Genomic DNA, 24,793 nt, shown 5'->3' with positions numbered 1-24,793 from the left:
CATATATTTTTATTTGACATATAAGTAATATGTGTACCAGGTATTATTGAAATATCTCCAGACGTACGGAAGTTATGTGGGACCATACATTTCCCGTAGATTTGCATGGGACTTTAAACAAAAACCCTGACCCTCACAAATGGGGGTAGCTAAGAGTTAAATTAACTATCCAATATTTTTAGTGGACATATAAGTAACATGTGACCAAGTATTATCGAAATATCTCCAACCGTTTGGAAGTTATGCAGTAACATATATTTCCCACAGACTTGTATAGGACTTTAAACAAAAACCCCGCCCCTGGCAAATGGGGGTGAGTAAGGGTTAAAATGCCTATCCTATGTTTGTTGTTGACATATTAGTAACATATGTGGCCAAGTTTCATGTTAATATCTTTAGTGGTTTGGACGTGATGCTGGAACATACACACACACACACACACACACATGTTGAGTTTTATATACATAGATAGACATGTAGCACTCCACCCTCCAACCTGTACAGCCATTCAGAAGGAATAAGACAGATAAACTTTTTAAAGCATTGTTATCATTTGAATAAATCTCTGACATGTCGTCCACACTTGTCAAATGTTTAGATAGCACCAGGTCTCATTCCTGAGTCCCGCTGCGATCACAAGTTATAGTCATGTACCTACCTCCCTAGCTGTCAAGTAGATCCAAACCTTTCACTGCATAAGGGCATGTTCACACAATGGAATTTCCGAGCGGGATTTACTGTACTCTGCACATGGCAGAATTTCTGCAGCAGAAACATGCAGAAATCCTTATACCGACCCCAACGAAAGAATTGAAATGTCAATTATTTCAAGGGAATCTTCTCGGAAATGCATTGCAGTCTATGGAGATGAAGCATTTTGGAGTGGTCCTAGCATCGGCGGAACATTCAAATTTGCGGAATGTCTGCTTGTGTTTTCCAGGCGGACATTCCACAAATTTTCCACTGTGTGAACATATCCAAAGTTTATGAAGTTAAAAGCTTGGATCTGCCGGCCAGCTGGGGAGTGGAGAGCATTGCCACACAATTCCCATTGTAATAACTCACAATCACCGCGTATCTCAGGAGTGAGATCTGGTGTGATCTAAACATTTGGTGTGTCAGAAAGACATGTCGAAAGTTTATTCAAATAATAGTAACACTTCTAAGAGACAGGGCTTTTCTGAACTAGTGTGTTCTTGGCATTGGGGTCTTCAGCTTATAGTAAACAGTCTAGCATTCATAAAGGTGTATTAGGGCTCATGTCATGCCATGATCTGAATAATGCTGCAAGACTGTAACCCCCAATATATAACTATAACTCATCTGTATAGAGGGGCTCATCCTGGGAAGGAATCAAATACACAAATTTTCTGTATCAGCAAGCTATTTCTATTATAGGGGATCCTAAGGGATCATTTTGTATGTGACCAACCCTTCAGGAGGATCTATCAGTGCCCATGGACAGGGGTCTACTCTTCATCAATGCAAGGTATTGGCGCACTGCTAGCAGGCGTGTGTGGTTTGTAGACCGGTGGCTGTGGAGAAGCTGCTGTGTGGAGGAATATTCAGTTATTTATGCTGGTGTCTGCTGGCTTCTTGCTGTGCACCTCACCTGCTCTGGAAGTAGTTTGCTAGCTCTGACGCTTCATGGTTCAGGCTCCTCAGGTGCACGATTAAATTTCCAGAGTTGGTAAACATGGCGCCGCATGTTTTGCACTCGTATATCCGAGGCTTGCGGATAATGTGCCGGGAAACCCGCATGTGGTGTTTGTATTCCCCGAAGGAAGTGAATGTGGCACTACATATCTGGCACCGGAAACAGCGTTTACCTTCGTGTTTCAGCCGATGCATCTTTAAGGAGTAAGCCCGAGTGAATTTTTTCCCACAGCGATCACACTGAAATGGTTTAATTCCTAGGAGAGAGAGAAGGATGCTATCAACACGACTCTCTAAGAAATGGAAAGCCTACGTCTGATACATCTACTGCTCTCTGTTAGCTGCTATTAACCTATCACAAAGGATTCCTGCAATGTCCTTCCAGTAAAATGACTTCTAATCCTATGTATCTTATACAATTGACCACATATTATACCACCTGTGAAATGAGTTTAACACATTCGCCCAAATTTATCAATCAGCCTTAAAAAACTGTCTTTCTTTTTTTTTTTTGCCCTTAGCACCAATCACAGCTCATCTTTCACCAGAGCTTCTTAAAGGGTACCTGTCATCAAACTCAACTTTTAATATTTTGTTCCTTATGTTATTAAAAAGACACTTTGCTATTTCCTTGCTGTTAAAATTCTCAATCTTTATATGTTTTTAATGTGATCGAAAAAACGGCCACTAGGTGGCTCTGTTCTGTTCCCTGATGCAAGTCAAACAGTTAGTTTGGTTTCCACTTGGACTGGCAGAAGTCCAAACTCAGGAAGTGCGTGCAGGAAATGGCGAGGCACAGCTCTCGCAGGCTTCAGTGACAACGTGCCTGCTGGGGAACGCCCACTTTCTCCTGCTGGGAGCTCATACAATGTGAGCAAGGGGAAAGGTATTATACACAGCTTTTTAAAGCTCTGAATTTTATTTTTTAAGGGGAGGAGGGGTGTTAGGAGTAGTTAGGAAATATAATCTGAGTTAGTTTAAAGGGTACCTCTCATCAAATAAACTTTTGATATATTTTAGATTAATGAATGTTGAACAACTTTCCAATAGCATGTTAATGAAAAATATGCTTCTTTCTATTGTATTTTTCCCGATCAGTCCTGTCAGCAAGCATTTCTGACTCATGCTGGAGTCCTAAACACTCAGAGCTGCCAGCCTGCTTTGTTCACAGCCAAACAGGCTGTGAACAAAGCAGGCTGGCAGCTCTGAGTGTTCTCCTTTGTGAACAAAGCAGACTGGCAGCTCGTAGTGTTTAGGACTCCAGCATGAGTCTGAAATGCTTGCTGCCAGGACTGGTAGGGAGACCCCTAGTGGTCATTTCTTCAAAGTGGAAAATTAAATAGAAAGAAGCATATTTTTTAATAACATGCAATTGTAAAGTTATTCTGCATACATTAATCTATAATCTATCAAAAGTTTTTTTGATGAGAGGTACACTTTAAAAAATATGGTTTGATGACAGGTACTCTTTAAGATATGAAAGCAGACCTATGATTTGTTGCTATGGGCAAAACCAATGGTTTCAGGCCGATTGAGAAATCTGGGCAATTGTTGGTGTTATATGTCCATGTGGATGCAGCTGGGGCACAGGAAGAAAAAAAATGATAAGCTAAAATACAGGCCAGGTCTGAGCTACTTTGGAGTCAAACAGCTGTTTATCAGAGTTGGCCCCTACTTGTGGTCAGACTGCATAGCTGTGATAAGATAAAGTCACAGTAAAGTGACAGAGAGCAGCAGTAATACAAGGATATATGAGCACAGCAGCTAAGACATCAGCAAATCCAAACCCATCTCATATCAATGAACATGTGAGGCAGAAATGAGTTACACAGAGGATGCACTGACACAATGAAGACGATGACAGACACAGCGCTACCTCTGGCATCTGCAGACTAACCAGAATGTATGAGCATGTGCTGCTTCAGGTTCTGGATCCGGGTGAAACGCACTCCGCAGGTTGGGCACTGGAAAGGTCTGTCGGGGCCATTGGGGCTAGGCCGCTCTGTGCTGCTCGTGGAAGGAGTCAGGTACAGCTGGTAGGGATACTGGACATTCTCCAATCTAAGAAAGACACCAAATGCATCAGACTCGCATACAAGGAACCAGTGACAGGACGCCTGTATCTGTGACACTGATACAACTGACGGAGAAGAGCTGTCAGAACCTTACTGCTCTGTGATGGACTCTGTGGGTTACAGTAGCCATCTGAGTGAACTTTTTATTCCTTGTTCATTCTATATGATATTTAAGCTATGTATTACATTTCCCTCTTGGAACCATTCAATTTGGTTTATCTCTCAAAAGGGTCTGCGTAAAGACTCCATAGAAAAAAAGGGCCAGCCGAAGAGATGATTCTTCTGCAAAAACTGGGATATAAGGAATGTCAGCTACCTGCTATACAAGGAGAGTACTGGGAATCATACAGTGCTGTCCCCTTGTTGTCACAGAGGATATATGTAGGGCAGGGGGATACTATACAATGACATAAGGCCTTACTTGGGTTATTAAAGTCTATTTTAGCAATAGAAACATAGAATGTGTCAGCAGATAAGAACCATTTGGCCCATCTAGTCTGCCCAATAATCTGAATCCTATCAATAGTCCCTGGCCCTATCTTATATGAAGGATAGCCTTATACCTATCTTTATCTTATATGAAGGATAGCCTTATACCTATTCCACTTGGGGTAATAAAGTCTTTTTTAGCAATAGAAACATAGAATGGTGTCGGCAGAAAATAACCATTTGGCCCATCTAGTCTGCCCAATAATCTGAATACTATGAATAGTCCCTGGCCCTATCTTATATGAAGGATAGCCTTATGTTTATCCCATGCATGTTTAAACTCCTTCACTGTATTTTTAGTGACCCCTTCTGCAGGAAGGCTATTCCATGCCTCCACTACTCTCTCAGTAAAGTAATACTTCCTGATATTACTGCAGAAACCTTTCACCTCTAATATAAAACTATGTCCTCTTGTGGTAGTTTTTCTTCTTTTAAATATCTTCTCCTCCTTTACCGTATTGATTCCCTTTATGTATATAAAAGTCTCTATCATATCCCCTCTGTCTCTTCTTTCTTCTATACATGTTAAGGTCCTTTAACCTTTCCTGATAAGTTTTATCCTGCAATCCATGTATTAGTTTAGAATATTCTCTGAACTCTCTCTAGAGTATCTATATCCTTTTGGAGATATGGCCTCCAGCACTGTGCACAATATTCCAAGTGAGGTCTCACCAGTGTTCTGTACAGCAGCATGAGCACTTCCCTCTCTACTGCTTATACCTCTCCCTATTCAATCTGCATAAAGGTCAGATTAGTGTAGTCCGGCGTTTTCCAACCAGGGTGCCTCCAGCTGTTGCAAAACTACAACACCCAGCATGCCCAGACAGCCGAAGGCTGTCTGGGCATGCTGGGAGTTGTAGTTTTGCAACAGCTGGAGGCACCCTGGTTGGAAAACACTGGTGTAGTACATGAGCTCTAACCGGAATACAGTACAAAGACATGTCTATGTCAGAAGAGCAGGTCTTCTATCGCAGTAAGTCAGGTTTTCGATCTCAAGTGGTCAGGTGTTCTATTGCAGGTGTTTGGGAATTCTATCGCAGGAGGTTGTGTCTTCCATCACAGGTGGTCAGGTTTTCCAATTTTGCGCTTCGTTTGCACAATAAATAGTATCATGTCATCGACATGATATCTAGGAGCCCCTTACCTGTCATCATCATCTGCATGGACATTGCTGCTGGCTGTACCCTGAAGTGTGGGTAGACCCTCTCCAACACCTTCATCGATAGAGCCTGGAGGAGGGACACAGACAATGCGTTACCATCAGTCCGATCAGGGAACATAACAAAACAAGGAAGCGTCAAAAATTTACACGCATCTAGGCGAGTGTCAGCATCACAGGAGAGGAAGCAAATACATCAAATCATCCATTAAACAACCAAGTAATAAAGAAGAGCTCACATCTTACGACTGGGATATGCATAAAACCAAGTGTCAGCTGTAGTGTATAGCTAGAGCTGTGAGCCCTGTACTTTGAGGACCATGCATGCGTCTTAGCTATGAAGTATACAATAGCCCTGGAATCCAGCTCACCTCTACCAAATAGACTTGCACTGAACCTGTATACAGCCGGGTGCAAACGTAATCCACAGAAAAAGTGATCCAGCTTTATTGAACGTTCACGTAAAAACAGGTACAGCAACCATAGCTGACCACAGACATAGGGTGCGCATGCACCTGAAACGCGTCTGATGTTAGCTATGGTTGCTGTACCTGTTTTAGGGCTGGGCGGTATACCGGTTCATACCAAATACCGAAATATTTGTCCTGCATGATATTAATTTTTCCCCATACCGCAATACCAGTTTGGCCTCTCTCCCTCGGGAATGAATTATCAGCCCAGCGCTGCGCTGTCCCCACATCGGGAACTAATCATATGTGACCCGCGACCGCTGTTCTGCCCCCCCCCCAATTATCAGCCCAGTGCTGCGCTGTCCCCATCGGGGCGAATACGCACATATCACCCGCAAGCGCTGCCCTCCTCGTCCTCCTGTTTGTTGCGCGCCGCTGGAAATCTATACTGTACGCTGTATCCCTATACCCGGGCTGCAAAAGATAAACAAAATAAACTTTAACTCACCTTCCCCGTCGGTCCGGACCTGCTTCCTGGGGACAGGAACTTCGGACAGCCGTCAGCCTATCACCGGCCGCAGCGATGTTCTGCCTCGGCCGGTGATAGTTGAGCCCACTGTCATGTAAGAAGCCGGCTTCTTACATGACAGTGGGCTCAGCCTTTCACCGGCCGAGGCGGAACATCGATGCGGCCGGTGATAGGTTGAAGGCTCTCAGACGTTCCCGTCCCCAGGAAGAGTGTAAGGTAAACATAGGAACGTGCGTTAAAGTTTATTTTGTTTACCTTTTGCAGCCCGGGCATAGGAATACAGCGTACAGTATAGATTTCCAGCGGCGCGCAACAAACAGGAGGACTAGGAGGGCAGCGCTTCCGGGTGATATGTGAGTATTTAGGGGGGGGGGGGGGGGAGGGAATACCGTTATATACCGTGGAACCGCCATAAGTTACAAAAATATCGTGATACACTTATTTGGTCGGTATGACCAAATAAGTGTATCACGATATTTTTGTAACAGCCCCAACCTGTTTTTATGTGAACCTTCAATAAAGCTGGATTTGTTTGACTCATTGCTGGATCAACACTTTTTCTGTGGATTAGCTGTCAGGACTCCAATGTTAAGGGAGTATTGCCATTTCAAGTTCACTACCAAACCAGAATCCGGACATAGGGGGGTATTTATCAACGAATTTATGTGTTTCTTCATGGATAACTTTGGCGCACTGTCTTTATGTGCCAAAATTTGGCGCATTCTCTCCACTGTCGTTTTTAAACTTGCTCAAAATCACACGGTCCTATGTGTGATTTTTGCTTTGGTCAGTAATTCATCATTTGCGCCAATCGATCTTTGGTGCAATTTTGCGTCCTTAGGGTTTTTTTCTGGCACAATTCACCACCAAGAAATTTTGTCCACGGGAAACACACATTATAATGTCAGAAAATGTAAAGGCGTCAAAATACATAAGATTTTTTTTTTGGACAAGCAGCGACGCCTGCAGGGCTGCACACTACTATCCTGCGACATGGTTGTCTCTGAGGGACCTTCACCCTCCGTTGAGCCACCATCGGATATGGCCGCACAGGTTCAGGAAAGGTAAGCACTAAAGCTAAAAAAAATAAAAAATAAAAACACGGTGGTTATAAACCCCACAAAAAAAAATAACTCATGTCGCTTGCTGATATACGGCAGGAGGGACTCCGGAATGGCTGCTCTACAGGGTAAAATACGCGTCCTCTGTGGCGGTAAGTTGTATGTAAAAGGGTCTGTGAACAGCTGATTTCTGCATTTGCCCCAGAATTACTAACAACGTGCGCCAAATGATAAATTTGGTGCATGTCCGCAAAAACCAAAGTGAAAAAAAAAAAAAAGGGTAAAAAGAAACTCAACAGGCAAAATTGATAAATACCCCCCATAATCCTGAGCTAGCTGCAGCAGAACCCTGCAGTATGTGTGAATGAGATGCAAGGCTAAAGTTGCCTCACACTTGTCATGTGACAAGTCGCAGGCCATAGGAATAACACTGTGCAGTATGAGAATGCCCCTTACTGTGCACCAATCATGAGATTCTCATGTGACCCCCACACAATAATAACTGCAATAAGACTGCAATGGGGAAGGTGGGCACGATGCTTGAACACACGGGGTGTTATTCCTATGGATGGCGGCATATGACGGACTTCTGTGTGTGTGTGGCTCTATACCAGTGTTTCCCAACCAGGGTGCCTCCAGTTATTGCAAAACTACAACTCCCAGCATGCTCGGACAGCCTTTGGCTGTCCGGGCATGCTGGGAGTTGTAGTTTTGCAACAGCTGGAGGCAGCCGGGTTGGGAAACACTGCCCTATACTGTGGGGTTACAACACAATCTAGAAAACCTCAATGGGAAGCAGCTGAAGATCTTTGCAGGTCTGACATGTTTTTTCTTCTATACGTGATAATGGACTGAGGCTACGCTTTCTTTCACATTGCTGAACACAATACCCATTAGGCCAGAGACTGACAGTGATTTAAGACTGGAAACCTCACAGTGTGCGCTATTAATTAGCATCCTCAGTGACCTGGAGCCCACGTTAGGGCAATGAGGAAAGTGGAAAGTATTTAGTTACTTCACTGAAATGTACAAAGGTCGACAGGAAATAAATAAAATAAGTACCTCGCTTGGCAAAACTGCTTTTTATTTATTTCCTTAAAGTGTACCTTTTTTAATATAATGTAGATAATACCATTATATGTATATTCGTAATATACATTGTTTAAAAAATATGTATATTTTTGTCCCTGCAGCTATTGCCTGTGTGTCTCTATGAGGAGTCCAAATACAGGAAGTGAGGGTGGACAAGCAGGGCTCTGTGCACTAAGAAAAAGCAGGACAGTGTACACTGAGGCTCTAGAACAGTGGTCTCCAACTTGCGGACCTCCAGATGTTGCAAAACTACAACTCCCAGCATGCCCGGACAGCTAGGTTGACCTCCAGATGTTGCAAAACTACAACTCCCGGCTGTCCGGGCATGCTGGGAGTTGTAGTTTTGCAACATCTGGAGGTCTGCAGGTTGCAGGCCACTGCTCTAGAACATGCTTCTGTCTGGAGTAACACCTGAAACCTTGTGCACCCCTCTTTGCAGGCAAAGGATTAGGAGTAGGGATCGACCGATATCGTTTTTTTTTAGGACTGATACCGATAATCGGTGGAGGTTAGGGCCGATAGCCAATAACTTATACCGATATTCCGGTATAAGTTATCGGCTATTTATCCCCCTGCGACACCGCTGCAGATCATTGATTTAAAGCGCTTTAAATCAATGGACTGCAGTGGCTTTTGCGGTGCCATAGGCCGCCGCCGCCACCCGCTTCTCTCCCCCTGCCTGTCCGGGGGTCCTGAGACCTATCACCGCCACCGCTCCCCCCACCACCGCACTTAACCGCGACCGCCGCCGCACCGCACCCCCGCACCGCAACCGACCCCCCGCACCGGCCCCATTGCCTCCCCCATCCCCGGTTTTATAATTACCTGTTCCCGGGGTCCATTCCACATCTGGCTCCGGTGGCGTCCTCCTGAACTTTCACTGGCGTAACGCAGGACGCAGCAGGAACAAGAAGTAGCGTGGGCTCCGGGAACAGGTAATTATAAAACCGGGGATGGGGGAGGTAATGGGGGCGGTGCGGTGGGGGGTGCAACGCGACGGGTCGATCGCGGTGGTGGGGGGGGGGGGGGGGGGACGCACGCGATGCGGGGCATTATCGGCAAAGGTAATTGCCGATACCGATAATGCCCAAAATCGTGATAATCGGTCGATCCCTAATTAGGAGCACCCCGAAACATGCCTACCCAGCACTAAGGGCAAAGGACAAGAAGCAACATGAAGTCCACACTGAAGGCAGAGGAAAAGCACCCCCAAAAAAGCACCCCAAACCCTGCATGGCCAGATCTACAGGTGGAAGATGAGAAACACATCAAACCCTGTACTGAAAATGGAAGATGTGGAGCCCCCCAAACCCTGCTCTGCAGAAGGAGGACAAGGAGCACCCTGAACCCCGCAAAAGGAGAAGAGGTGCACCCCAAGACCCGCTCTAAAGGACTAGGACGAGGTGTACCACAAGCTTTGTTCTACAGGTGGAGGACGAGGTGTATCCCAAGCTTCAGTCTACAGCAGTGTTTCCCAACCAGGGTACCTCCAGCTGTTGCAAAACTACAACTCCCAGCATGCCCAGACAGCCGAAGGCTGTCTGGGCATGCTGGGAGTTGTAGTTTTGCTACAGCTGGAGGCACCCTGGTTGGGAAACACTGGTCTACAGGAAGACAAGGAGCATTCTGAGCCCCACTCTGCTAGCGGAGGAGCACCCCAAGCCCATCTGTGAAGGCATACAATGGTTCACTCCTTCAATCTGACATTATGGAGACTAAATTATCTTCTGAATTATTGCGGAAAATGTAGAGGCCTGAACACAAGACACTGACGTTAGATGGATCCAGCCATCCACATTATCAGAATCAGGATCAAGCTGATTATGAGAATTTCTGAGCCCATCATTCAAACAACCTGAAACACTCTGCTCTGCAGAAACCTCCCCGACAACGAGACAGACTAAGGATTGTTCAGACAAGGATAAGGAGAGGACACGGGGTATGCAGGGTGTTTGCATTTGTTTTGCATAAAAGGTTGTGTTTACAAAATTCACTCATCTCAGACCAGTAATGATAGATGGAAAATCAGCCCTGGCAGCAGGAAGATGCTCTTTTATATGTATACAGGTCTATGTACAGACTCCTGTAATCCTGTGCAGTGAAGTCATATGAGAGGCAGCACATAATACTTTGGGGAGCGCTGGATGTAACACAACAGATTATGCTTAGCTTTACGTCCTCCTTAGAGGCTCAAGCTTTCTAAATTCAGTAAGGGTCTTCGTGCAACCTGACATTTGACACTAAGGGGGAGATTTATCAAAACCTGTCCAGAGGAAAAGTTGCCCAATTGCCCATAGTAACCAATCAGATTGCTGCTTTCATTTCTGAAAAGGCCTCTGAAAAACGAAAGAAGCGATCTGATTGGTTGCTATGGGCAACTTTTCCTCTGGACAGGTTTAGGTAACTCTCCCCCTAAGGGTATTTTCACATGGGCATTAACCATCTGGCTTTTAATGTGGAAACATTGGCGATTTTTGCATCAATAACCATGCAGTTTCACTTGGAAACATCACCTATTGAACTCAATGGGAGACAGAGAAGCTTGCAAAAAGATTTAATTGGGTATTCCAGGGGAAAAAAAAAAAAATTTTATCAACTGGCTCCAGAAAGTTAAATAGATTTGTAAATTACTTCTATTAAAAAATCTTAATCCTTTCAATAATTATCAGCTGCTGAAGTTGAGTTGTTGTTTTCTGTCTGGCAACAGTGCTCTCTGCTGACATCTCTGCTTGTCTCGGGAACTGCACAGAGTAGAAGAGGATTTGCTATGGGGATTTGTTTCTAAACTGGGCGGTTCCCGAGACAGGTGTCATCAGAGAGCACTTAGACAGAAAAGAACAACTCAACTTCAGCAGCTCAAAACGACTGAAAGGATTAAGATTTTTTAATAGAAGTAATTTACAAATCTGTTTAACTTTCTGGAGCCAGTTGATTATGAGTTCTTGGGGTCCGGGATGACGGAAGTAATATGTTTTGTGTGAGATAGGGGGATAAGATTGTGAGTTCCTGGGTTCAGACATGGTGGTAGTAATAAACTGATATGGAAAACAGATTAAGAGCTTGGAATCAGGGATGACTGGAGTGATATACTGTGTGTGAAATAGAGATTAGATTGGGAGCTCCTCAGGACAGTGATGTTGGTCATGATACATTGTGTCAAGTAGGCAAGGACTTCAGGGGGAGACAGGATTACCCGGCACTAACCGGAACAAAGCAAATGGATCCACGGATACTTCAAGTAAGGAGCTTTATTGTAAGAAACATGCAACGCGTTTCGCTGCGCATGCGCAGCGAAACGCGTTGCATGTTTCTTACAATAAAGCTCCTTACTTGAAGTATCCGTGGATGCATTTGCTTTGTTCCGGTCTTGAGAAGGAGACACGATTACCCGGCACTGACCGGAACAAAGCAAATGTATCCACAAGTAAGGAGTTTTATTGTAGCAAACATACAAAGCGTTTCACTGCGCTTGCGCAGCAAAATGCCTTGCATGTTTGTTACAATAAAGCTCCTTACTTGAAGTATCCGTGGATCCATTTGCTTTGTTCTGGTCAGTGCTGGGTAATCCTGTCTCCTCCTGAAGTCCTTGCTTACTTGATGCTAACTTTCGACAGGACGGCGGCAGTCGGAACCTATTACACATGCGCTTCCGATTGTTGTGTATGTTACACAACCAACTTTGGTAAGAGGCCATTTTCCTTCTCCCCCTCCTCCCTGTGGGATCACCTGGAGTCCTGTACATGAGAGCGACTTCTCCCCTTTCTATTTTCAGAATGATACATTGTGTGAGATAGGAGATGATACAACGGCAGATTAGGTTGTGAACTCCTGGGGTCAGAGAGTACAACTTACAGCAGGCAGCAGGGATGGGGCACAGGCTTGCGCTCACCTATGGAAGACGACTGCGGGCTGATCAGCAGATCCTCTTGCACCTGCTCGCTCCCAGGTACCGTCTGCTGGTCACTCATTGAGCTCTGGGATGCGCTGACTGGCTGTGACACCTCCTCGTGCACCTCCTCGTCACTGAGCCTTTCCACCTTGACTCGGACATCGTCTTCCATTACCAGAGGTGAGCTGACCTTAGTGCTTTCACAGGGCACGTAATCCGTTACCCTCCTGGAAACTTCTGAAGGTCCGGGCAGTTCTAATGTTCTGGACTCTATCTGCTTCACCTTGTCTGGCTGCATCCTCCGGTCAATACCGAAGGGGAAAGTCCATGGAAAGGCATGAGACGAGTCCACGGGCTGACCTCTGGCCTCAGTGTAAGAAGGGGTGGGGTTCAGCACTTGTGGGGAGCTGGTCTGTGTGCTGCATTTCAGCGGGCTCTCGGGGGACATGACAATGTAGCTTTTACGTTTGCGTCTGGACTCGCGACAGATGGGAATGGTCCTCTCCACTACGCTACACTCAGAAGACACCGGCGAGAGGCTGCCGTCTCGGAAATTGCTGCCTGCGTTCTCTTGTCCTGTGTCCAGCACCTTCTCCTGTTGTGTGTTCCATAAAATACTGGATTTCATAAACTCTGAGCAGGTGCTGGCCACGCTAAACATCTGCATGTAGCTGGCGGCGGCCAGCACGTCTATAATGTTTTCAGTGTTGATAGATAAGGTGGCAGTGTAGGCATATTCCAGGAGAGGGATGAATCCTGTCACCGTTACGTGATGTAAATCCAGGACGCACTGTGCGCTCTCATCTGCTTGGCCCACCAGCTTGGTACGAAAGAACTCACTGCACGCCGCCAGGACCACCTTGTGTGCGCGGAAAATCTTATCCTGAACCCGGATGGTGATGTCACAGAAGTGTCCATCATTGCGCAACATGTTGAGTTTCCCCAACATCTCCTGGCTGTGCGCCGGTGAGCTGTGAGTAAACGTCTTCACCCCCATCCTGAGGTTTCTGGAGAGATGTTGCTTTCTCCGCTTTAGAAACAAGTGCAATAACTCGGAATCTGAAAGAAAGAAAAAAGACCTGGGATGAAACGGCTCTTCAGATATCACATCACAATAACAGTCACCTCCAATGTTATAGTATATATAGAAGTAGCTTTGTACACATATAACACTACTGATCACGCGTTACATTTTAATAACTATTGCAATATAGTATACACAGTGACCTATAGTAGTGTATATGATGAGTAAAAGGGGTATTCCAGTCCTGGGATTTTTTTTAGAAGAGAGACAGGGTCCTATAAAAATATCAAAGCAAGCATATTTATCTGCCCTGATCCCTTGCTTCTGCTGTTCTGATGGCTTCCGGTCCCCACTGCCACTTCCTGAGATGTTTCATTTCCTAATGAACTGCCCTCTCATTAGCTGTAGTAACAACACATCACAGGAAGCAGCAGCGGACAATTGGAGCAGTAAGAACAGCAGCAGTGAGGGGATCAGGGCAGGTGAGTATGGGTTGTTATTTTTAGCTCTCAGCCTCACTTCTAATATTCTGGATCCGGAATTCTTTTTAGGGAACTATGTACACTACATTACAATAATGATTGAGCTCTGCCTTATAATACAGGATCAGTAATGGCACATATTTACATAAAGAATAGCACATAAGTAATGTTTACAGTGACTCCACCAATAGAAGAGTGAATGCAGCTCCGGAGCCTAATACAGGGTGAGTAATGCCACATATTTATGTACAGAATAACATTAAAATACAGAATAACTTTGCTATCACTCATTTGGTGATATGATATGTGGATGACAAATGTCCACTGGGTGTCTATGCTTCATTCACGAAATGATTATATTGCCAGTTTTCCTCTGTTGGGCCCCTGCTGGTAAATACTATGAGCATGTGATGGGGGCTCGGTTGGTTCCTGCCTCTTTAATACACTAAGTCCTGGGTAACAGGAGTGCCCGGATTTGTATGCGTGCCTGTATGAGCTGATCAGATTAAAATAGAACAGCACGGCGATTCTGCTCCAGGCGGCTGGGCGCGGGGTTAGTGCCTCCTTGCTGGGCATATTATGTTATGTTTAAATGAAAACCATGAAAGGAGCTCAATTGGCAAAAGAGAAAATTAAGTCCTTGACCTGAGAGCCAAGAAATGTGTCCAACGCCAAAGCTGACAAAGTCAGCTCCTAGCTTCTGGGAGATCTCAAGGGTCTTTGCAGCTATTTTCCACACCATCCACCTTGCGCTTGCAGTGAATGTCATGCTCCTGGAATGCCGGCCCAGTAACACAGCCTTTTACAGTAGTCACAACGTGCGAGCTATCACAGCAGGTAGGAAAATCTCAGGGAGACACAAGGGCCCAAAACTGTATGCACTGTTGGCTAAGCAGCTACATTAGGGCCGGTTCACACTACGATCACCGTATCTGGCTGGGGGGAGCGAAAACCGGGCGCTCCCGTATCCCAGCGGGATACGGGAGCCCCCGGTTTTCGCTCCCCCCAGCCGGATACGGTGCCCGTAACCCAAAAACATGGTGTGAACCCAGCCTTAGAGGGCTCCTCCATATACCATTTAGGAGATTTCTACTTGCTGTCAGTTGATGGTTTGCTACAATGTATTCAGAATCCAGACTACTACTTTCGCAGAGAATTGTCTAGATTGGATATAATGGTAAAGCTGTCAGCTGTGAGAATACCTGGACAAAACAAGTTCCCATTCATTGACATGGCACAGAGATCTTGATAATGATAACAATTAAAATACAAAGAAGGAGATATATCAAAATGTGTGCAGAGGAGAAGTGGAGGAGCTGTGCTCAGTACTGGCCTTGGTCACTCCTTTACTTGTCCTTTGCCGCAGGTTTGATGCAGTGATGGAGCTTTATGGATCCAAGACTGGATACTTCCACTAGATATGTCACTATAAGGCTGTGGATACGCTCTTACTGTAGCCAGACATTTGCAGGTCATATACAATGAATACCTACTTTGTTAGGCTTCCCCCTCCCCCTTCTAGTAACAGGTTACCTTTGCCTTCAGCAGTACAGCAGTTCATTGTGACACAGATCCCGCTAGGTGGTCAAATCATTCTGCAGGGACATCAGCCCATGTGGACAGTGCAGGTCTTGCTGCACATCAGACAGCCCCCATTCTACCTGATCACAGAGATGGCTATAAGATTAAGATCTGGGGACTGTGAAGGCCAGAACAGGAAGAAAAACTTGCTGACAGTCTCCTCCTGCCATAGAAGAAACAGCTGCCATGGAGGAACGAACTTGATCACCACAATGCTTACATAAGCCATACTGTCCAAACGTCCATCCACAGCTATCAGAAAAAACAAACATAAAAAAAAACCTGAAACCATTAACTCATGTACCAGCCTGAACTGTTCACACCTGACAAAAAGGGGTCATTGACTTATGCTGTCTGTGACAAATGTTGCCCCTTCTATCAGCATGGAGCCACCAAGACCTGGTTCCATCAGACCAGGCCATGTTTCTCTACAGAGATCTGGATACATCTGACCAGGCCATGCTTCTCCATAGAGATATGGATCCATCTGACCAGACCATGTTTCTCCATAGAGATCTGGATCCATCTAACCAGGCCATGTTTCTCTACAGAGATCTGAATCCATCTGACCAGGCCATGTTTCTCTACAGAGATCTGGTTCCATCTGACCAGGCCATGTTTCTCTACAGAGATCTGGTTCCATCTGGCCAGGCCATGTTTCTCCACAGAGATCTGGATCCATCTGACCAGACCATGTTTCTCCACAGAGATCTGGATCCATCTGATCAGGCCATGTTTCTCCACAGAGATCTGGATCCATCTGAGCAGACCATGTTTCTCCATAGAGATCTGGATCCATCTGACCAGGCCATGTTTCTCCATAGAGATCTGGATCCATCTGACCAGACCATGTTTCTCCATAGAGATCTGGATCCATCTGACCAGACCATGTTTCTCCATAGAGATCTGGATCCATCTGACCAGACCATGTTTCTCCATAGAGATCTGGATCCATCTGATCAGGCCATGTTTCTCCACAGAGATCTGGATCCATCTGACCAGACCATGTTTCTCCATAGAGATCTGGATCCATCTGACCAGGCCATGTTTCTCCATAGAGATCTGGATCCATCTGACCAGACCATGTTTCTCCATAGAGATCTGGATCCATCTGACCAGGCCATGTTTCTCCATAGAGATCTGGATCCATCTGATCAGGACATGTTTCTCCACAGAGATCTGGATCCATCTGACCAGACCATGTTTCTCTACAGAGATCTGAATCCATCTGACCAGGCCATGTTTCTCCGGAGATCTGGTTCCATCGTACCAGGCCATGTTTCTCCACAGAGATCTGGATCCATCTGACCAGACCATGTTTCTCCATAGAGATCTGGATCCATCTGACCAGGCCATGTTTCTCCATAGAGATCTGGATCCATCTGACCAGGCCATGTTTCTCCATAGAGATCTGGATCCATCTGACCAGACCATGTTTCTCCATAGAGATCTGGATCCATCTGACCAGGCCATGTTTCTCCATAGAGATCTGGATCCATCTGATCAGGACATGTTTCTCCACAGAGATCTTGATCCATCTGATCATGACATGTTTCTCCACAGATATCTGGATCCATCTGATCAGGCCATGTTTCTCCAGAGATCTGGATCCATCAGACCAAGCCATGTTTCTCCAGAGATCTGGATCCATCTGACCAGGCCATGTTTCTCCACAGAGATCTGGATCCATCTGATCAGGCCATGTTTCTCCAGAGATCTGGATCCATCTGATCAGGACATGTTTCTCCACAGAGATCTTGATCCATCTGATCATGACATGTTTCTCCACAGATATCTGGATCCATCTGATCAGGCCATGTTTCTCCAGAGATCTGGATCCATCAGACCAAGCCATGTTTCTCCAGAGATCTGGATCCATCTGACCAGGCCATGTTTCTCCACAGAGATCTGGATCCATCTGATCAGGCCATGTTTCTCCAGAGATCTGGATCCATCAGACCAGACCATGTTTCTCCATAGAGATCTGGATCCATCTGACCAGGCCATGTTTCTCCACAGAGATCTGGATCCATCTGACCGGGCCATGTTTCCCTGATTCACAGAAAACTGATAACTGGATTTCATGCTGCACTCCATGGTCACAGGTCTGACTATCATACAGGAAAGATCCAATTGTGAGTGGGCAGTGGGATCTAATAAAGGGGACATTCAGTATATACCAGTATCATCAAAAAATTATTAAGAACAACAAAGGATGACAAAAAGTCCTGACAGCCCCAAAGTAACACCCCATCAAACACTCTCCCCGCTTACCCAATAGTTGTAGCCCCATAGCCAGCAATGTTGTTTTTCCTGCTGAATTAATACTTTTTTTTTTGCTTTAATTGCATGATAAAAAAAAACTTCTAAAACTAGTGTAAAGGGGTTGAGAACCCACAGAAAGGAGCTGCCCACCCTACAAAAACAAGTCATCCATATGTAAGACAGGTGCGGAGAGCACAGTGACATTCCTGCAGCTTTCATCATCACAGGCAACAGCAGGAAGCCAGGAGAACGGGCCCCAAACCAGGGGCTCACATTCCACCGCATTCTGCCCTGAAGCAAGATGGCGTCTGCTATATGCAACTGCCCATCAGAAGACAAAGTACAACTCAGGAGATACCTAAACTTATACAATGCAGACGGAATGGAACAACTCCTAGGGCCACAACACTGCGGGGGAAGGAGGGATGTGATGTCCGTCTTGTGTAAATAAAGCTTCATTGTTGTTTAGTGAAAAGTACTGCAAGTTTCAAGGTCTCTGCTTGCTGTTGCCTATATGTTTATTCATGCAAAGTTTACCTGAGAGAACTATTGGGTCTGGATATAAACTACAGTACGCTACAATACAAACAGACTAAAATTGAGTGGGCATGCCCCGTCTTTGGTGCTGATTTTTTTTAAAATTGATTTTAACTATTATGACTAAATTACAAGTTACCATATATACTCGAGTATAAGCCGAGTTTTTCAGCACGATTTTTCGTGCTGAAAACACCCCCCTCGGCTTATACTCGAGTGAACTCTCCACCCGCAGTGGTCTTCAACCTGCGGACCTCCAGAGGTTTCAAAACTACAACTCCCAGCAAGCCCGGGCAGCCATCGGCTGTCCGGGCTTGCTGGGAGTTGTAGTTTTGAAACCTCCGGAGGTCCGCAGGTTGAAGACCACTGCGGCCTTCAACATCATCCAGCCCCCTCTCACCCCCCTTTAGTTCTGTACAGTACTCACCTCCGCTCGGCGCTGGTCCGGTCCTGCAGGGCTGTCCGGAGAGGAGGTGGTCCGGTGGGATAGTGGTTCCGGGCTGCTATCTTCACCGGGGAGGCCTCTTCTAAGCGCTTCGGGCCCGGCCCCAGAATAGTCACGTTGCCTTGACAACGACGCAGAGGTACGTTCATTACCAACGTACTTCTGCGTCATTGTCAAGGCAACGCCTCTATTCCGGGCCGGAAGCGCGGAGAAGAGGCGCCCCCGGTGAAGATAGCAGCCCGGAACCACTATCCCACCGGACCACCTCCTCTCCGGACAGCCCTGCAGGACCGGACCAGCGCCGAGCGGAGGTGAGTACTGTACAGAACTAAAGTGGGGTGAGAGGGGGCTGGATGATGTCGAAGGCCGCAGTGGTCTTCAACCTGCGGACCTCCGGAGGTTTCAAAACTACAGGGGAGTTGCTGGGAGTTGTAGTTTTGAAACCTCTGGAGGTCCGCAGGTTGAAGACCACTGAGGGCGGATGATGAAGGGGTGTGTGTGGGATGATGACAAGGGGATGATGAAGGGGGGTGGGGATGATGACAAGGGGATGATGAAGGGGGGATGTGTGGGATGATGACAAGGGGATGATGAAGGGGGGATGTGTGGGATGATGACAAGGGGATGATAAAGGGGGGATGTGTGGGATGATGACAAGGGGATGATGACGGGGGGATGTGTGGGATGATGACAAGGGGATGATGACAGGTGATGATGATGAGGGTCTGGATGATGACAGGCGGTGATGATGATGAGGATGTTAATGACGGATCTGGATGATGACGGCGGTTTGGATGATGACATGGGGGGGATGATGTATTTCCCACCCTAGGCTTATACTCGAGTCAATAACTTTTCCTGGGATTTTGGGGTGAAATTAGGGGTCTCGGCTTATACTCGGGTCGGCTTATACTCGAGTATATACGGTATGCTTTATAGTAGAATCTCTGTCTCTGTGATTACCATTCACAGGCAGCAAGCAGAGACAACAAGCTCCGCATTTAGTGCAGGGAGGCAGAATCTGTGATATTCATGGACCCATTTAATGGTACCAATTTTGGCAATGAGTGTTCCCCTTCCCCGGCTGTTACTACCACATGGGGGTTACTGCTGATTATACCCATGGTTCATTCCCCCTGTAATCTGCTACTCCCATCATATGGTTCAGCAGTGACTACAATGGTCCCTGACAACAAGGAGCTTCTACCCTGGTGTTTTCCAACCAGGGTGCCTCCAGCTGTTGCAAAACTACAACCCCCAGCATGCGCAAACAGCCTTTGGCTGTCTGGACATGCTGGGGGTTGTAGTTTTGCAACAGCTGGTGGCACCCTGGTTGGGAAACACTGTTCTACCCTAAAACCAGCCAGGGGGTCTTAAAGGGGTTATACAGGTTTTTTTTATATATATATATCATCTGGCTCCAGAAAGTTAAACAGATTTGCAAATTACTTCTATTAAAAAATCTTAATCCTTTCAGTACTTATGAGCCGCTGAAGTTGAGTTGTTCTTTTCTGTCTAGGTGCTCTCTGATTACACGTGTCTCGGGAACTGTCCAGAGTAGAAGCAAATCCCCATAGCAAACCTCTTCTACTCTGTGCAGTACCCGAGATAAGCAGAGATATCAGCAGAGAGCACTGTTGCCAGACAGAAAAGGACAACTCAACTTCAGCAGCTGATAATTATTGGAAGGATTAAGTTTTTTTAATAGAAGTAATTTACAAATCTGTTTAACTTTCTGGAGCCAGTTGATATATATAAGTTTTTTCCTGGAATACCCCTTTTGAGGAAGCTATCTATCAGCCATTGAACTATATATAGGCTGCAGAGCTATATACAGGAGTCTGGCTTTAACCAATGGAGATCATGGATGAAGAGCTCATCGTGTCTGACATTAGAAATAACTTGCTGTTTGTTGTGACGGAAGACTCCGAGGAGACATGCAGGGAATGTCCACTGAATACTCCTCTAGATTGTAGGGGTTCTATGGGTTTGTGCTCCTGCCTCTTGAAGGAAGAATATGGCTAATCACCAGCATCTATCACTAGGACATGTCCACAGAAAATCTGTAAGATTCAGCGTGGACTTGCTGCTGTAAATTTACCAGTGGAAATATAAAATCTCCACTGCAGAAAAACCTCAGCATTTTTGTCCCTTATGGCATTATCCTTACCGCTAAAATCCTACAATGAACTTAAAGGGGTACTCCGGTGGAAAACTTTTTTTTTTTTTTAATCAACTGATTTGTAAATTAGAAATCTATTTAAAAAATCTTAATCCTTCCAGTACTCATTAGCGGCTGTATACTACAGAGGAAATTCTTTTCTTTTGGGATTTCTTGTCTGTCTGACCACAGTGCTCTCGGCTGACACCTCTGTCCATGTCAGGAAATGTCCAGTGCAGGAGAAAATCCCCATAGCAAACATGTGCTGCTCTGGACAGTTCCTAAAATGGGCAGAAGTGTCAGTGGAGAGCACTGTGGTCGTGACAGAAAAGAAATCCCAAAAGAAAAGAATTTTGCTCTGTAGTATACAGCCGCTAATAAGTACTGGAAGGATTAAGATTTTTTTGATAGAAGTCATTTACAAATCGGTAACTTTCTGGCACCAGTTGATTTAAAATAAATAAATAAATAAAAGCTTTCCACCGGAATACCCCATGGTGGCAAGTCCGGGCGGAATTCTGCCAGAATATTTTGCATGGACATTCCGCTGCAGTGAGGTCCCATTGATTTCATACCCTTATGTGCTCGATAAATTCACATGGTTTTTCAGAGCCCCAAATTTTTATGTAGCAACTGACCTGAGGTTAAAGGTCACCTCATCACTGAACACCAGCCTGTCAGCGAATTCGTCCTCATCCAAGCTGCCCGGCAAGGGAATGTCGTCTGGTTTCAGCTCAGGAAATGTGATGTGTACGGCCCACAATGCACAGCTTGTTTTCATAAGATACGCCATACTGTGTGGCTTGTGGCACATGTAGTCCAATAATAGTCAGCATGGCTTTTATTCACTCTAACTGCAGACCTTTACTTTTGCACCACCCTTACCATCAGGCTAAGTTTCCACTTGGTTTTTTTCTGGCAGTTTTTGGAATACAGCCACTGCAGTTTTTGAGCCAAAGTCAGAAGTGGCTCTATAAGGGAGGAGAAGTATAAGTCCTTTATATGTCCTATTCCTTTTGAATACATTTCTGGCTTTTGCTCAAAAAACTGCAGCAGCTGTATTCCAAAAACTGCCGGAAAAAAAAAACAAGTGGAAGTGTTTCCCAACCAGTGTGCCTCCAGCTGTTGCAAAACTACAAATCCCAGCATGTCTGGACAGCCAAAGGCTGAAATAGCTGGTGGCACCCTGGTTGGGAAACACTGCCTACGGTAACCAAGATGACATTATTTTGCTTTTCTCAGGTACTGGGGTCAAGGTCTATGGACACAATGGGGGAGATTTATCAAAGTTGTCTATGTCCCGTATCAATATAGACCAAACTACAGAGGGTTAGGCTGGTCTATTGTGCGCCTAATTTATCAAAAGGCGCAAGGCTCTTGATAAATTCTGTGCACGGACTTCAGGGTCTATGCTTTAGACTGTATTTTAACCTGCTCCAACATTGTCTGACATTTCAGCGTACTTTCAGTCGCTTTTGATAAATTCAGCAGCGATGCATTTTTCAGTCTACAATAAACTAGAACGCATCATGTTCTAAAAATCCTCTAGAGCAAAAGTCGCTAAAAAGTTGCACAGATTTAGACTGCGACTTTCTGTGCGACAAATTTAGACAGGAAAAAACAGTCTAAATCCTTTGATAAATGTCCCCCAGTAACTGCATATACTCCAGATTTCACCATGCAAATGTAAAGTGAAAAAAACCTTACAATTTCTAAAAATTATGCGTTCACACGGAGTAATTCAGGAGGAATTTACTCGAGCAATTCCTCTTGAATTCTCCTCTCCAAGTGAATGCACATCTCCTCTGCCCATTGACTTTAATGTTATTTCTGCTGTCCTGTTCACACTGCGGAAATTCTGCTAGCGGAATTCCGACGCTGAATTCCATTCCGCTTGAAGAAAGAACATGTTCATTCTTCAAGCGGAATCCGCTAGCAGAAATCAATTGAAGTCAGTGGTAAAAAAAAAAAAATTCCGCCCGACATCGTTTTCGCGCGGAATTCGCACGCAATTTGCGCGGAAATGGCTGAAAACCCCTTCACTTCTTTCTCCCCCATGTCCGCGCGCAATTCCGCGCAAATTGCGTGCAAATTTCCTGCGAATTTCGCACAAAAAATAAATTCTTTTTTCCACCCGTAAATTTATCGGCATGAATTACTCTTCATTTACTCCGTGTGAACGCACCCTAAAAGTATCCTTCAACTGCGTGTGCTGTGCAGGTAGATACTGTCTATTGCTCCTTTTTAGCAGCCATTTGTGGCTGGGTGGAGTGTACTATATAGACCTAGTTAAAGTAAGGGCTCTTCTATATTCTGCATGCTCCTCACACGCTGGAGGCTTATTCTTCCCCTTTACATGGAGATTCACAGGATGGCAGGCTCAGATGGGGCTCCTAGCTTTGATACTTCTTACACCCCGGCCCCCTCCTGGGCACACAGGCTGTAGCACGCCCGCCTCGACGACGACAACGACACCTTCTATACATGTAAATCAGGAGCAAGCAGACAGAGGATGGGTGTGAGGATGCACGGGCGCTGCTCTGGAGCCCACCTTGTCTGTCCTAGTTTGGTTTCTATGGTGACTAAATTCTACAGAGGGCTGGTGCCATCCGCTCTATAATAATCAGCAGGTAAAGAGTAGACCCAGCTGCTAGCAGTGATAGGCTGTAAGGAGGGCATATGTGTGCCCGTCTACTGGGCACCACATGAATCTAATGTAAGGTATAGGCCATCAGACCCACTGCTGGGTCCTCACCAGGTGACAATACGCACCCTATAGCAGTATTTCCCAACCAGGGTGCCTCCAGCTTTTGCAAAACTACAACTCCCAGCATGCCCGGACAGCCTTCGGCTGTCCGGGCATGCTGGGAGTTGTAGTTTTGCAACAACTGGAGGCAACCTAGTTGGGAAACACTACCCTATAGGGAGATATCGGAGCCACCATTGATGCATGCCACAGATGCCCCTGCACATATAAACGTGTGGGTGGGCTCCGCAGAGACCGAGCTCATACAGAGGCCTAATTGAATGCACTGCAAGGGCAGTGGACACCACTCAACCTAGCATTTGTCACCCTGCGATAAGCGTCAGAGAAGTCGTTAGCCACTTTTCTTTCCGACTTTTGGGAGAGTCAGTAAGATGGTGGTCAGATGGTTCCTGCAAATTTTCCTACTAAAGTCTATGGAAGTGGATTAGCCTGTTGTTTGCATATCACCAAAACTGACTGAGGTATGGAAATTGCTGTCCCCAGTACTGGGGAGGATCCATTAGGAGTGGGCACCACTGTCCTCGTGACTGCAGAGGATCCATCAGGAGTGGGCACCACTGTCCTCATGGCTGCAGAGGATCCATCAGGAGTGGGCACCACTGTCCTCATGACTAAGAAGGATCTCTCAGGAGTGGGCACCACTGTCCTCATGGCTGCTGAGGATCCATCAGGAGTGGGCACCACTGTCCTCATGACTAAGAAGGATCTCTCAGGAGTGGGCACCACTGTCCTCATGGCTGCAGAGGATCCATCAGGAGTGGGCACCACTGTCCTCATGGCTGCTGAGGATCCATCAGGAGTGGGCACCACTGTCCTCATGGCTGCTGAGGATCCATCAGGAGTGGGCACCACTGTCCTCATGACTGCAGGGGATCCATCAGGAGTGGGCACCACTGTCCTCATGACTGCAGAGGATCCATCAGGTGTGGGCACCAATGTCCTCATGACTGCAGAGGATCCATCAGGAGTGGGCACCACTGTCCTCATGACTGCAGAGGATCCATCAGGAGTGGGCACCACGGTCCTCGTGACTGCAGAGGATCCATCAGGAGTGGGCACCACTGTCCTCATGACTAAGAAGGATGTCTCAGGAGTGGGCACCACTGTCCTCATGGCTGCTGAGGATCCATCAGGAGTGGGCACCACTGTCCTCATGACTGCAGAGGATCCA

General features: G+C 46.0%; 1 protein-coding gene across 2 annotated transcripts in view; it reads right to left on the bottom strand.

The window, feature by feature from the left end:
* The window catches only part of ZBTB44 (zinc finger and BTB domain containing 44), a 42,248-nt gene that overhangs the window by 12,161 nt on the left and 5,294 nt on the right, over nt 1–24,793 (bottom strand). Inside the window, exons 2-5 of one of the 2 annotated variants that reach the window (XM_056544516.1) lie at nt 12,361–13,419; nt 5,365–5,449; nt 3,554–3,717; nt 1,613–1,913 (exon numbers count right to left, since the gene is read on the bottom strand). In XM_056544516.1, the coding sequence (XP_056400491.1) occupies nt 1,613–1,913; nt 3,554–3,717; nt 5,365–5,449; nt 12,361–13,357 (1,547 nt within the window). In that variant the 5' untranslated portion in view covers nt 13,358–13,419. The remainder of the gene's footprint in view (nt 1–1,612; nt 1,914–3,553; nt 3,718–5,364; nt 5,450–12,360; nt 13,420–24,793) is intronic. The other variant, XM_056544517.1, reaches the window with a different exon arrangement.

Source organism: Hyla sarda, chromosome 10, assembly GCF_029499605.1.
Source record: "Hyla sarda isolate aHylSar1 chromosome 10, aHylSar1.hap1, whole genome shotgun sequence".
Classification (NCBI taxonomy): Eukaryota; Metazoa; Chordata; class Amphibia; order Anura; family Hylidae; genus Hyla; species Hyla sarda.
The sequence above is the reverse complement of the archived record's forward strand: the minus strand, read 5'-3'. Positions and strand labels throughout refer to the sequence as shown.